Consider the following 15,686-nt stretch of genomic DNA (forward strand, 5'->3'; position numbering starts at 1 on the left):
GCAGCTCATGGGCTCTAGAGTGCAGGCTTCGCAGTCACAGTGCATGGGCTTTGCTGCCCTGTAGCATGTGGGATCTGAGTTCCTCGACCGCGTATCAAACCCATGTCCCCTGCACTGGAAGCTAGACTCCTAAGCACTGGACCACTAGGGAAGTCCCAGGGTTACATTTTTTAAATAAAAATTCTAGGACCATTTATCAGTTCTGTATGGAGAATTGCATTCAGCTGCTAAACAAATAAACCCCACCCCACCCCCAAATTAGTGGATTAAACAGAAGAGACATTTAGTTCTGTCTGTGTAAATGAAGTGCTGAAGAAGGTATCCCAGCTCTAAGGTTGTTAGAGATCCAGGTTCCTTCTGTCTTTCTGCTCTACTATCTTAATGCTTGGCATCTGTCCTCCTGGTCCAAGATGGCAGCTGGAGCTTCTTCCTTTTTAAAGAGACTTCCTGGAAGCCTCATACAGTACTTTAGCTCCATCTCATTTGGTGTGCTTAGTTGCCAGGGAAGCTGGGAAGTGCCTTTCATTCTGGTTAGCATTGCTCCCAGCTAGAAGTAAGTATTCCGTTTCAAAGTAGGAAAAATGTACTGTATATGAGGTAGGCAACTAGCCTAGCAGTCTCTGCTACAGCTCCCCACTCTCTGTGTGTATAGTGGTAGGGAATGAGAAAGGGAGCAGGGACAAGCCAAAGAATAGAGACAACCCGTCAGTCCAGAAAGCCAGTAAACCATAAAATTCATGTGACTCACGCTATTGCTGTGTTCATGTTACTGCCGTGGTCTGGAACTTAACCTGCAATAAGACCAAGGTTTTGCCGTGTTGTTCATAGGAGTTATTATAGCTAATTAATACTCTGCAGAAAGATTAAGAACAAAAAGGTAGATAAACACATATCAAGCCCCCTCCCCCAAGAAAACTGGTGAAGGCAATATTAATGTGAGAGAACATAAAATTTAAGGGGGAAATCTATTAAATACAGATAGACTAGTAATAATAAAAAGAAAATACTCAATAAAGCCATTTTGAACTAGGTACCTAACAATACAGCCATGATGGTACTTAAATTCTAAAAAGCAAAAAAAAAAAGAAGATGACGACCCTGAAAAATGTAAAAGGCGAAAAAGGCAAAATTGACAAGTTCACAATTCTAGAGGGAGATATTAAACCACCTCTACCAAAAACTGATAGATGAAGCAAAAACCTTAGCAAGAGTGAAGAAGCTTTGAAAACCAAATTTAAACTTTAATCAAAAGATCTCTGTACCCAGGGGATAGGAAATACATATTCCTTTGAAGTATACATAGAACATTTTTAAGAAATGACCATAAGCTAGAGCACAAAGGAAGTCTCACTGTTTTAACAAATATATACACAGATGTATTCTCCATCCTCACAGCAAGTGAAATAAAAACCAGCCTTTAAAAAAATTTTTTTTTTTTTTAATATGCTTGGGAACTTTAAAAAAGTGTTCTCCTAAATAACTCACAGGTTGAAGAAGAAATCTGAATGGAAACTACAAAATATGTGAAACTGTATGACAAAGAATTTATCAGAATCAGTAGAACACTCCTAAAGCGGCCCACTTGTTATGCCTTTATTAAAAACAAACAAACAAAGAAAAAGATCAAAAGTAAATGAGATAAGATACAATTCAAGAAGTCAGTAAAGGGAATCCAAGGAAAATCAAAAGAAAGTGAGAGAATAATTTTTAAATAGCAAAAACTAAAAGTAATAGATCAAAAAATTAATTAGACCTTTAAAAAATTGATTTTAAAGAGAGAAAACAATATTCAGAATGAAAATAGGTTACAACCTCTATATTACAGAGATTTTTTAAAGCATCAGAGTAAAAAAAAAAAAGAGTAAAAAAAATAAATAAAATAAAGCATCGGAGTATTACAAACAGCTATATGCCAATGAATCTTCACAATTAGTTTTCTAATAATAGAATGTGTGTGCATGCTCAGTCATGTCCAACTCTTTGCAGCTTCGTATACTGTAGCCTGCCAGGCTCCTCTGCCCATAGAATTTTCTAGGCAAGAATACTGGGGTGGGGTGCCATTTCCAACTCCAAGGGATCTTCCCAAGTCAGAGATTGAACCCGAATCTCTTGTGTCTCCTGCATCAGCAGGAGGATTCTTTACTAGCACGATCTGGGAAGCACTAGTTTTCTAGAATAATGTTATCAAAATTCACTCAAGAAGAAATAGAAACCCTGAATGAATCAGTAACCTTAGAGATTCTGAATCACTAATCAGAAGTCTGCCTTCTTCCAACTCTGCCAAGAACTTCAGGCCCAGATGGTTTTATAGATAAGTTTTATAAATCCTTCAAGGAGCCAGTAATTCCTATCATACATACATGGTTTTGGAGGATGGGAAGAAGAGAAGCCACTACCCGATTTATTTTATGAGATTACTATGACCTTAGTACAAGGTTAACATTAAAAAAATTAAATTAGAGGTGAGTTTCACATAGGAACATAAACATGAAGATTTTTTAAATACATGTGAGTAATGCATTTGATGGGAGAAGGCAATAGCACCCCACTCCAGTACTGTTGCCTGGAAAATCCCATGGATGGAGGAGCCTGGTAGGCTGCAGTCCATGGGGTCGCTAAGAGTCAGACACGACTGAGCAACTTCACTTTCACTTTTCACTTTCACGCATTGGAGAAGGAAATGGCAACCCACTCCAGTGGTCTTGCCTGGAGAATCCCAGGGACGGGGGAGCCTGATGGGCTGCCGTCTATGGGGTCGCACAGAGTCGGACAACGACTGAAGCGCCTTAGCAGCAGCAGCAGCAATGCATTTGATGGCAATAGGGTGAACAAAGTGGCCTTTAATACCAACTGAAAACAACCAGAAAGTTAGGTAAATTATAAAAAACCAACTTCCTAAATACAGTCATGAACTAACAAGAAAGCAAGGAATGTGTAGGCCGGGTGCTGAGGGAAGGCAGAAATTAACTGAGTGAAGGGAAAGTGAGGAGAGCACCATGCCACTTTCACCCTGTGGGCAGTTGTTGAAGTAGGTACCTTTGAGTGCGGGTACCTTTGAGTATAGGTGTCCAAGACTGGGTCCTTGAAGGGAAGGCCAGGGTCTGCTCAGAGTAGGGTGACTCATACGGGATTACAAACCACGTGAACACTCACAAGTATGTATACACCAGCTGCACGATGCTAGGTCTCTAGAGGGTTGCCTCCTCTAAGGGCTAGCTCCGGAAATAATCCCTCACTGTCGGGAAGGAAAACTGCCTTGGAGTTTGGCACTGAGCCAAGTGGGGTGAGTGAACCTCACTTGAGAATTAATAATCATAAGCCGCTTTGATGAGATTTGCAGTCCAAACTCATACCTAGGTGGCCTGAAAAGACTGAAGCCAACAATTTAAAGTGGTCCATCCAGGTCTGGTATTACCCCTGGGCATCTGATGAGAGCAGAGAGGAAACCACCTTCATACCAGACCTTAAAGAAATAGAACTTCCACAGATGGTGTTCTAGGGAAAAAAAGCAGTTCATAGTAAAGGACGACCACACATATAAAGAAGCAAGACAGGACACAAGGGAGGTGAGACTAAACCACAGCCTCATGAAAATGTCTTATATGGAATTATCAGAAAGACTCCCAGAATGCTTAATGCGTTTCAAGAAATGAAAGTCCTAAAAATACGAGAACTAGTAGTTAAGAGCAAGTGACTAGGTAATTGATAGAAATAAAAGCTAAATAATTAAAATGTAAAATTCAGTGGATAGATTTAACATTGGTTAAGACAAAGCTGAAGAGAGAATAGGGAAATGAAAGACAGAATCAAAGAAATTATCCAGAATTTCACTTCGTCCAAGAAATGAAACTTATAAAAGACATATTAAGAAACATGGAAGATAAAATGAAAAGGTCTGATGTGCATGGAGAGGAGAGAATGGGCAGAGCGATTTTTGAAGAAAAAGAAAAAGAATTTCCAGAATGATGAAAGAGATAGTCAGGAAGTCCAGTGTATCCCAAGTTAGAAAAATTAAAAGAAATCTGCCCCCAATCCTCTAGTGAAACCCCAGAATATCAAAGACAAAGAAAATACCTTAAAAGCAGATTAGCTTTGAAGGAGTAACAGGCCTAGAGAAAATAAATCAAAATTCTATACTGAGAGAATTTATTTTTCATGAACAACAAAGAATCTTTCTGAAAAAATAAAAACCGAGTTAGAACCACACTAAAGGAAATTCAGTGGGAACTTGAATAGAATTTATATCCTACTGTTGTGTGAAAATTATATAAATCTTGTTGTTCAGTTGCTCAGTTGTGTCCAACTCTTTGTGACCCCAGGGGCTGCAGCACGCCGGCCTTCCCTGTCCTCCACATCTCCCAGAGCCTGCTCAAACTCTTGTCCATTGAGTCAGTCCTCTGTCATCCCCTTCTCCTGTCTTCAATCTTTCCCAGAATCAGGGTCTTTTTCAATGAGTTGGCTCTTCACATCAGTGGCCAAAGTACTGGAACTTCAGCATCAGTCTTTCCAATGAATAATCATCAATAGGTTGATTTCCTTAAGGATTGACTGGTTTGATCTCCTTGCAGTCCAAGGGACTCTCAAGAATTTTCTCCAACACCACAGTTTGAAGGCATCAGTTCTTTGGTGCTCAACCTTCTTTATGGTGCAACTCTCACATCCATACAGGACTACTGGAAAAACCATAGTATAAATCTTAATTATGTAGAATTGGTTCATAATGCTTTTCAGGTCTACTATGTTCTTCTACTACTCTGTACATTCATTCTATTAATTTCTGAGAGTTTGATATTGAAACTCCAACTGAAAATCTTAATTTATCTACTTAAAAAATTGTAATATAAAGTGGAACTATATGTATGTAAATATATTTCCGTACATATATATGGAAATATATATGTAACTTTATTCTGTATTTTCCAAGTCTCCTATAAATGTGTTATCATAGTTTTATAATTTAAAAAATAAAATAGATACAAAGCAAAGAAAAAGGAAATGCTAAAGGATATATATCAGGTAGGAGGATGTCTGATTACTAAATGAAGGTCTGAAATGCAAAATGAAGAGCAAAGAAATTGGTGAATATGTAGATGCATATAAATCAACTGACTCTATAAAATAATATTATATTGGATTTAAAATGCAGGTTAGAATTAAATAGCACAATAGCATATAAACTGGGAGGGTGAGTTATTATATTTCAAGTGTTTAAGGTCCTTGGTTGTTCAGGAAAAGGATAAATGTATTGATTAGCTTATAACTCTCATGAGTTATAAGTACATGTAAAATTTTCTAGTGTAGTCATTAAAATAATAGAAATGAGTTTTTAACTTACAAGCTAGTAGTTGGGGGTAGGGGAAGTCAGAATGAGAAAAGAATCATCAGTCCTAAAAAACATAGCAAAGAGGAGACAGAGTAACATAGGAAAACTGGGACAAATTAAGATGTTAGAGAAAAATCCAAATATATTAATAAGTACAGTGAATGTAAATGGAACAAAATTGTCAAATCAAATTAAAGAAAAGGAATACAGACACATTAGAAAAAGCAGAGGAACCAGAGTTCAAATTGCCAACATCTGTTGGATCATAGAAAAAGCAAGAGAATTTCAGAGAAACATCTGCCTCTTCACTGACTACACTAGATCACAACAAACTGTGGAAAATTCTGAAAGAGATGGGAATACCAGACCACCTTACCTGCCTCCTGAGAAACCTGTATGCAGGTAAAGAAGCAACAGTTAGAACCAGACATGCAACAACAGACTGGTTCAAAATTGGGAAAAGAGTACATCAAGGCTATATATTGTCACCCTGCTTATTTAACTTATATGCAGAGCACATCATGTGAAATGCTGGGCTGAAGCTGGAATCAAGATTGCTGGGAGAAATCAGTAACCTCAGATACACAGATGACATCACTCTTATGGCAGAAGTGAAGAAGAACTAAAGAGCCTCTTGATGGAGGTGAATGAGGACAGTGAAAAGGTTGGCTTAAAACTCAGCATTCAAAAAACTAAGATCGTGGCCTCCAGTCCCATCACTTTATGGCAAATAGATGGGGAAACAGTGACAGACTTTATTTTCTTGGGTTCCAGAATCACTGCAGATATGACTACAGCCACGAAATTAAAAGATGCTTGCTCCTTGGAAGAAAAGCTGTGACAAACCTAGACAGCATTATTAAAAAGCAGAGACATTACTTTGTCAACAAAGGTCCATATAGTCAAAGCTATGGTTTTTCCAGTAATCATGTATGGCTGTGAGAGTTGGACTATAAAGAAGGCTGAACACCAAAGAATTGATGCTTATGAGCTGTGGTGTTGGAGAAGACTCTTGAGAGTCTCTTGGATAACAAGGAGATCAAACAAGTCAATCCTAGGGGAAATCAATCCTGAGAAGGACTGATGCTGAAGCTGAAGCTCCAGTACTTTGGCTACCTGATGTGAAGAACTGACTCGTTAGAAAAGACCCTGATGCTGGGAAAGATTGAAGGCAGAAGGAGAAGGGGATGACAGAGGATGAGATGGTTGGATGGCATCACTGTCTCAATGGACAGGAGTTTGAGCAATCTCAGGGAGATGGTGAAGAACAGGGAAGCCTGGCGTGCTGCAGTCTATGGGGTCGCAAAGAGTCAGACACGACTCAGCGACTGAACAACAACAGATACATTGCCACTTATTAATGACATCTAATCCTAACAGAAAAGTTGAAAGTTTATGTTTTAAAAGATGTATCAGGCAAATTCTGACATTCTGAAATCACCTTAATCAAATTTCAGGACCTACAGGGGCTTAGCAGTGAGCTGTCTGCCTTCCCTGGAAGTGCCAACCTGTTTTCCATTCAGCTTATAACTCCCGAGTTTAACTTTTCAGGATTCCAGACCAGAGTGGAGTCCTGTGTCTGAGGACTCAGGCTCCAGCTTTCATCCCCCAGGCCCCTCAAGGCTGCCAGCAGCTGTGCTGAGCCTCATGGCTGCCTCTATAGATCGGCAGACAGTTGCCTCGAAAATGGAAGCAGACCTCAAGGCCAGCTTTATCCTCCCTGGACTTTAGTCTTTGTCTCATCTTGGCTATGTTATTAGCTCTTCATGCAATGAAGATTTCTCCCATCCCCCCATAATTTTGTATAGCACTTTTTTCCTAGTGACTTTCTCAGGAAGGTTGATAGGAATTGCCTAGTCCTTCATCACTGGAAGTGAAGGTCCCTAACTCCTACTTTTTTGAGTTCACATGGTGGTTTTTTTTATTTAAAAATTTTTAATTATTCATGTATTTTATTGACATATAACTATCCGTTTTAGGTGTACAGCATAATGACTTGACATTTGTATATTTTGCAAAATAATCACCACAATAAGTCTAATTAACATCTATACCATACATAAACTTTTTCTTGTGATAAGAACTTTTAAGACTCTCTCAGCAACTTTCAAATGTACAATATAGTGTTATTAACTATAACGCATAGTATTTTTAAACACGTGTCTCATTGCCACCTAGATTATAAGTCTTTAGAATCTAAGGAATGACTTCTACTAATCTTCTCTCTCTCTTGATACCTCATGGGCTTCCCTGGTGGCTCAGCTGGTAAAGAATCCACCTGCAATGAGGAAGATCGGGGTTTGATCCCTGGCTTGGGAAGATCTCCCAGAAAAAGAAATGGCTACCCACTCCAGTATTCTGGCCTGGAGAAGTCCATGGACTGTACAGTCCATGGGGTCGCCAAGAGTCAGACACGACTGAGTGACTTTCACTGATACCTCATAAAGCACTCTGAACAGGTGGTCAGTAAATTATTAAAAGAACTTTAATTTGCCATTGGCTCTATTTGATACTGTTCAACACAGGCTAAGTAAATGAATATCTAAATCCAGGATCTTCTGGCTAATATATATACTGATTGGTGTACTTTGGCAAGGGCTTCCCAGGTGGCACTAGTGGTAAAGAACCCTCCTGCCAATACAGGAGATGCAAGAGACGCAGGTTCGATCCCTGGGTCGGGAAGATCCCCTGGAGGAGGGAATGGCAACCTGCTCCAGTGTTCTTGCCTGGAGAATCCCATGGACAGAGGAGCCTGGCAGGCTACAGTCCGTAGAGTCTCAAAGAGTCGGACATGACTGAAATGATTCAGCAAACACGTACTTTGTCGAAGGATGTTTTTCTCATAAAATATAGGGAGAAAAAGGTTTAAAAGTGCCAGATGATAAGATCACTATTAACTTTTGTGACTTAACCTTAATAAGACGCTTGGAATTTGTCAAATTTAGGATTTCTTAGGTTGAGTCAGTCTGGATATTTATAAGGAGAGAGGAGGCGGCATTTATAAATTGAAACAGAATGCTGATGAAATATAGAGAAAGCATTTGCACTGGATTCCTTATCTGAAGGTTTTTATATTACTAACCAGGATGAAAGGGCATTCCCCACCCCTTAGATGGGTGTGAGTGTTACCCCTTTCTGGGCATAATCAGTCAACACTGGTAAAATTCCATTCAACTGGTTTCTGTTTAGTAAAGTTATATACATGACTCAAATGATACCTTGTACTAAGATTGCCTTGCCCACATGATTGCATAAATTACTGAGTTCAAAATATTTTCTAATTCACACTGTAATTTTCTTTTTGACCCAAGGATAATTTAGAAGTATATTTCTTAATTTGCAATCATCTTAAGATTCTCTAATTATCTTCTTTCTCTTGATTTCTAACTTAATCTCATTTGATCAGAGGATATACTCTGTGTGATTTCAGCCCTTAGAGATGTAAGTTTTCTTTATGTATTAGAATTATTTGCACTTAATAGTCTGTACACAGTCGTTAGGTCAAGTCTGCATCATATTAGTGTCCAGCGTTTCCGCATTCTTAAAATTACTTTGTTTTGTCAGTGCTGAAATGTGATAAAACCTACTGTAATTCTAATTTGCCTGCTTCTTAATATGCCTTCCATTTTTGCTTTAAATATTTTGTGAATTTATTAAGCTTATTCAACTTAGAACTATTATATCTTCCTAGCGTGTGAGTCATTTATCACTATGAAATCTTTATTTCTGTATTGATTTTTGCCTTAAAGTCACTTTTGCAGGAATAAAATAGTTAAAACTAGCTCTTTTTTTGACTAGGGTTTGCATGGTCTGTCCTTAAAACTTTCAGTCTTTCCATGACTTTATGCTTCAGGTATGACTCATAAATAGCATACAGAGGTAGTTTTGGCTTTTTATCCATTTTGACCATCTTTGTCCTTTGAATAAATCATTTATTGCATTTACTCTTAACATAGCTACTGTATGTTGTTTACAAATTGACCATCTCCTTAGTGCTTTCTATTTGTCTCTTCTCTATTTCTTTTTCTTCCCTTTCTAACCTTTTTGATTGATTACTGTGGGTGAAAGGTAAGCAAAATTCTATTCCTTCTGCCTGATAACCTCAGTTAAATTTCTAGCTTTGTTCCCCTGTTAAACGCATGATGTACATCAACCATATTACTAGGCAACATCACCTAGGGTAAAAATTACCCCTATTGATAAAGTGTACCTGCACTGGGAAAATGAGAAATGTCTGGTGGGAATGTCATACTTCTGGCTTCCTGAGTGTGGTGACTCATGTATTAGGCATGTCCCTTTCAAGGACCCTGGAAGCTGTATTTTTAGATTTGCTGTGAGAGATATTGAATCCTATGGGGCGTGAGGCTTTTAAATCAAGGGCACTTCCTACATCTGTCTGATACGGACCTCATCTCGTGCCTAAGCTATCACCTGACTGCTGTATGGGCTGCCACATGACCTTGACACTGCCTGCTGGCAAGCCATGTTCTTGTCCTTCTGAGTAGACTCCTGCCAAGTGTGGGCTGTAAATCTTTTGAGTCAGAATGTTTAGTTAGACCTAGAGAGGCATCCTTTCCTTGTACCACCCCTCAACCACTAGTATGACAATGATATTTTATTACTACATTTATTGACTTTATTATTTTGGAAGATTTACACCATAATACTGTTTCAGCGGTTACTCAAATTATTACGGTGTCATTATTGATTATAAATATCTAATATTATTTGGTGTTTTTATCTCCTTCCTGGACAATGCAAGGTCCATAAAACATCTTAATTCCATTTGTCTTCCTCCCAACTTATGTGCTGTTTTAGTCATGTACTTACAAATACTTATTTCATTTATGTATACATGTAAGTATATACAATATGTTCGTATATAATTCTAAGTCGAAGATGATGACATCACCATCACCATTATTAATGCTAAGTACTGTTAATATCTGTTTGGATTTCCTCATTTATCCCTTCTTTTTTGACCTTCATCTTGGGCCATTTTTCTTCTGTTTGAATTTTCTCCTCTTGTATGTGAGGCCTGATGTTGACAAATTCTCTGTTTTTGTTTACCTGGAAATAGTCTACATGTTTTCCTTCTTGAAGAATAGTTTTGCTAGGGCGTAAAATTCTGCACTGACAGCCTTTCAGCATTTCAAGCATAATATTCATTTGTCTTCCATATTCCGTAGTTTCTTTTGAGAAGTCAGCTATTAGACTGTTGCTCCTTTAGGTAATAAGTCTTTTTTCTTCTGGCTGCTCTTCTTTGGTTTTCAGAAGTCTTACTGATGTACCTTTTTTTTAATCTCGCTTGCAGTTTGTAGCACTTTTTCAGTTTGTTCCAGCTTGATTGATATTCATCAGTTTTGCCAAGTCTTTGACTATTAGCTCTTCAAATATTGCTTCTGTCCCTCTGTCTCCTCTCCGTAGGACTCCAGTTAATTAAAGCATCTCACTGTATGTCTTCTATGCCTCTTAACCTCTCTTCTTTATTTTCTGTCTTTTTGTCTCTCCATGATCCATTCTGGGAAAATTCTTCTCACTTTCCTTCTAGTTTACTATTTTTTTCTTGAACTATTTCCAATGTACTCTTCTACTGGTCCACTGAGTCCTTAATTTCTACTATTGCATCTTTAAGTCCTTGGTCTTCTCTTTGGTTTGGTTCTTTTTTATAGTTCTGGTTCTTTAAAACATTCTTAATATTGCCTTTTGTCATCTTGAACATGCTAAATATAGTTGTTTTGATATTTCTATCTGCTAATCCCAACATCTGGACCCCTGCAGATCTTTTTATTTTGTATATTGTTTTGCTATTTCTAATTCATGTTGTCTTGGTTTCTTGTATATCTGATTAACTTTTATCTTGTTCCAAACATTATATTTGCAAAACTATTTATGGAAGTAATTGGAGGCCCATTTTTGTATATAATCTTTGTCTAGATTTCTTTTGCTCCATTTAAGCATCTAAAAACACTGATATTCCAAAGAAACTATTCCAGTTTGAAGGACTGTAATGATTCAAAGCTGAATCCAGCACATCTATGTGCCAGAGCTGAGCCTAATATTTTATATTCTTCATTGCAATGCATCTTTATCATAGTTTCTGACTCTTTCTATTAAATTACTTCTGTTACTTTTAATCATGTTTCTGTAAATACACAAAAACTTGATGTTTACTTGTCTCAATTACTTACACGCTAGTTTTATTCCACTTCTACTCTTCCTGCTGAATCCTAAAACATAATAATACAAAAATGTAGCAGAATGCCTGAGAACTTCCAAGCGTAAATTGAAGAGAAAGGAAGAATTTTTCACAAGTCTGTGCCTGAGAAATTAGAGTCACAAAGCTTAATTTGACACAGTTAACACTAATTACATGTTAGTCATAGTGTCTTTTTTAAAAAATTGTATTTATTTTTAATTGGAGGATAATTGCATTACCGTATTGTGTTGGTTTCTGCCATACATCAACATGAGTCAGCCATAGGTATACCTATGTCCCCTTCCTCCTGAACCTCCGTCCCACCTCCCTCCCCATCCCACCCCTCTAGGTTGTCACAGAGCACCAGGTTTGAGCTCCCCGCATCATACAGCACATTCCCACTGGCTATGTCTTTTACATGTGGTGATGTGTGTGTTTCCATGCTCTTCTCTCAATTCATCCCACCCTCTCCTTCCCCTACTGTGTCCATGAGTCTGTTCTGTCTGTCTGCGTCTCCACTGCTGCCCTGCAAAGACGTTCATCAGTATCATCTTTCTAGATTCCATATATATGCGTTGGAAGAAAGTGAAAGTGAAGTCGCTCAGTCCTATCCGACTCTTTGCGACCCTGTGGACTGTAGCCCACCAGGCTCCTCCTTCCATGGGATTCTCCAGGCAAGAATACTGGAGTGGGTTGCCATTTCCTTCTCCAGGGGATCTTCCCGACCCAGGGATCAAACCCAGGTATCCCGCGTTGGAGGCAGATGCTTTAACCTCTGAGCCACCAGGGAAGATATATATGCATTAATATATGATATTTGTTTTTCTCTTTCTGACTTTCTTCGCTCTGTATTATAGGCTCTAGGTTCATCCATCTCATTAGAACTGACTCAAATGCGTTCCTTTTCATGTTAGTGTCTCTAGTCTGAGATTTTTCTCCACTGAAGCTTACCATTTGCTGGTTTATTTCTTTAGGAACCATATTATGTACGTTGCATCAAGCCCAACGACATGAAATCCCCACAGATCTTTGATGATGAACGCTGCCGGCATCAAGTAGAGTATCTTGGACTCCTAGAAAACGTGAGGGTGCGTCGGGCAGGCTTTGCCTTCCGCCAGACCTACGAGAAGTTTCTTCACAGGTGAGAACAGATGAAACAGAGAAACCCGATAGCACACTGAGACTTACGGAGCCCTCCCTATGTTAAGCAACGCATCAGCTCGTATCAGGCGGTCTAAATATTTGTTGAGTGAACAGAAGAGTTGAGGAAACTACAAATATGATAGACGTTCCTAGAATTGGCAGGAGACCCCTTGAGTTTGTGGTTTATGGACCATGGGGAAAAAACGAATTCCTCATTGGGAAAATATAAGCATGTAGTATAGGAGAAAAAACAAGGATTTAGAGTCACAGGTGGGTTGGAATCCTGGCTATACCACACGTCTGTTGCATGACCTGGAGCTAGAAATTTAACTTCTTTGTTTCTGCATTTGCAAAATGAGTATAGTAATGCTACCTTATAAGGCTTTTGTTGTGAGAATTAAATTAACCAAAGTGGAAAGCCTAGGTGCCTGGCACATAGTAGAAGTTCAGTTAATGCTGCTTATCATTACTGATATTAGTGACTATCATAATAAAAAGATACTAAGTAGATCATCATGGAAGCCCTAAAATTAGTCTACCTGATTGAATCCTGGCTTTGACCAGGACTTTTGACCTTGGGAAAATCATATAACTTTCCAGTTGCCTCTGTTTCCTATGTGTAGAATGGAGAAAATTAATTTTTTAAATGGGAATAATAGTAGTAATTACTTGATAAGGCTGCTGGGGCTGAAATGAGATAACATTTATAAAATAAACACCTAGAATGGGAACCTGGCATATAGTAATCACTCAATATAAGGTGTCATTGCTATTGTTATTTATTATTGGTAACAATAATACTAGTTGACACCTGAGATCTTAAAAATACTGTTTTAAATCCCATCTTTTCATTTATTTTAAAATATTTATTCAACATTTCCTATGTTGTAGACTACAGATTTCACAAAAATATGAATGAATAAACACATAAAATATTGGTTGGTGAGGAGTCTCTAAGTAGATAGTAATGAATGTAAGGAGTCAGCCATACAAAAGTCAAAGAAAAAGAGCAGGTGAAGCAGAGGAAACAGTGGAGAAAAGTCTCCCTTGCAGAAATAAGTGTCTTGTTTTAGGTACCAAACATCATCTAGTATGGTTGGAGGATGCTGAGCAACAGGGCAGTGGTGTGGGTTGAGATCAGAGAGATGGACGGGGGCCAGATCATGTTGCACGTTGTCATCCAGACTAAACAGTTTAGATTTTGGCCAAGGGTGGTAAAAAACCATTGGTGGATTTTATGCAGGAAGCCACACAATCTTATGGATGTTTTAAGAGATCACTGTGGCTGCTGTGTGAATAGGAAGCAAGGAGACATTTAGAGATGCTATTGCAGGAATCCAGGAGAGGCAGCTCAGTGAGAGTGCCTTGAACAAGGAATTATTGTAGATCCAAGAGTAGTGGACTGATAGGTCCACTAGGATAGGTTTTGGGGGAAGGTAGACAAGACTTGCTGATGGATTGACTCAATGAGAGAGGAGTAGAGAGGGATGAAGGGTAACATGTAGATTTTTGCTTGAGCATCTGGATAAGCATGGTACCATTTTCTGAGATAAGAAAGATTGGGGAAGAGAAGTGTGAAGAGGGGGACACGGAACTAGGGCAAAGATGGAATCAAGATTTGTCTCTTGACTATGTTAGGTTTGAAATGGTTCTAAATGCCTAGGTAGAAATACTAAATAATCTACTAGACATATAAATCTGTAGTTCTGTGAAGACTTCCAGGCTGGAAATAGGAAGTTTGGGGTTACTGATACATAAGTAGGTAAGTAAGTGAAGTCGCTCAGTCATGCCCGACTCTTTGTGAACCCGTGGACTGTAGCCCACCAGGCTCCTCCGTCCATGGGATTCTCCAGGCAAGAGTACTGGAGTGGGTTGCCATTTCCTTCTCCAGGGGATCTTCCCAACCCAGGGATCGAACCCAGGTCTCCTGCATTGCAGGCAGACGCTTTAACCTCTGAGCCACCAGGGAAGGTCTACTGATACATAGATTATATATAAAGTCTTGGGACTTGATAGAAAAAGAAGAGAAGGTCCATGCCAACATTTAGGTTTGTGGTCTGACATGAAAGAACCAGCAAAGAGAAGAGAAGAAGTGACCAATGAGAGAGAAGAAATATCAGAAGAGGGTTAGGTCACAGATGCCAAGGGAAGATGGCATTTCAAGAAGAGAAGTACAATTATATTAAATATTACTATGCCATCCAGTAAGAGAAAAGCAGAAGCTTAACCATTAGACCAGGCAGCACAGAAGTCAGAGGAGAAAGAGCTGGTCAGAGCCCCATTTGAGCAGGATGGGAAAGTGAAGTGAGGAGTTGAATGTCCACGGACAACTCAAGGATGTGTGTTGTGAACAGAGAACAGAGAAGAATGGAAGCAGCAGCCAGAGTGGAATGTGAAGTCAAGGAGACTCTAGAAAATGTTCAAAATGCAGGTGGCGATGATTCAGAACAGAGAGAGAAACCAGCCACACAGAAGGGAGGGTGGTAACTGAAATAATAACCTCCTTGAGAAGGCAAGGAATGAAATCCCAGCACAAGTGGAAGGTTGGTCAGCTTTAGATGGGAGCAGGGATCCTTCTCCCCTAGCAACAGGACGAAAGGCAAAGAATATGAAAACCAAGGCAGGAAGCCTCGAAGGCCGACTGATAGCACCAATGAAAATGCTCCTGTCTGATTGCTTCTATTTCTTCTTGAAGTATGAGGCAAGGTCGTGAGCCTGAGAGTGAGGATCAAGAGAGGTGGTGAGGGGGGTTGACAAGGAAACAGAAATACTCATTTTAGAGAGCGGGAGAGCTTTCGCACTCTCTCCCAGTGGTTTTGCTACCAGGAAGACCTGAGCACCCATTTGAGGTTTGAGATTGTAAGTGTATAGTGAGACCCCCCTCCCCCTCAGCGTCAGCTTTTCTTCTCCACCAGTGTTCAGCTACTTGTGTGCAGAAGTGAAAGGGATTCAGGCTAATTGGAGACTCTTGGAATGAATAAAACTTTATAGCAGAATAGCTTCGAAAAATGAGACAATTTT

General features: G+C 39.1%; 1 protein-coding gene across 1 annotated transcript in view; it reads left to right on the forward strand.

Moving 5' to 3' along the window:
- MYO1D (myosin ID) overlaps positions 1-15,686 on the forward strand; it is a 357,348-nt gene that overhangs the window by 146,989 nt on the left and 194,673 nt on the right. Inside the window, exon 15 of the mRNA XM_070772692.1 lies at positions 12,497-12,663. Coding sequence (XP_070628793.1) covers positions 12,497-12,663 — 167 coding nt within the window. The remainder of the gene's footprint in view (positions 1-12,496; positions 12,664-15,686) is intronic.

This window comes from Bos indicus, chromosome 19 (assembly GCF_029378745.1).
Source record: "Bos indicus isolate NIAB-ARS_2022 breed Sahiwal x Tharparkar chromosome 19, NIAB-ARS_B.indTharparkar_mat_pri_1.0, whole genome shotgun sequence".
Classification (NCBI taxonomy): domain Eukaryota; kingdom Metazoa; phylum Chordata; class Mammalia; order Artiodactyla; family Bovidae; genus Bos; species Bos indicus.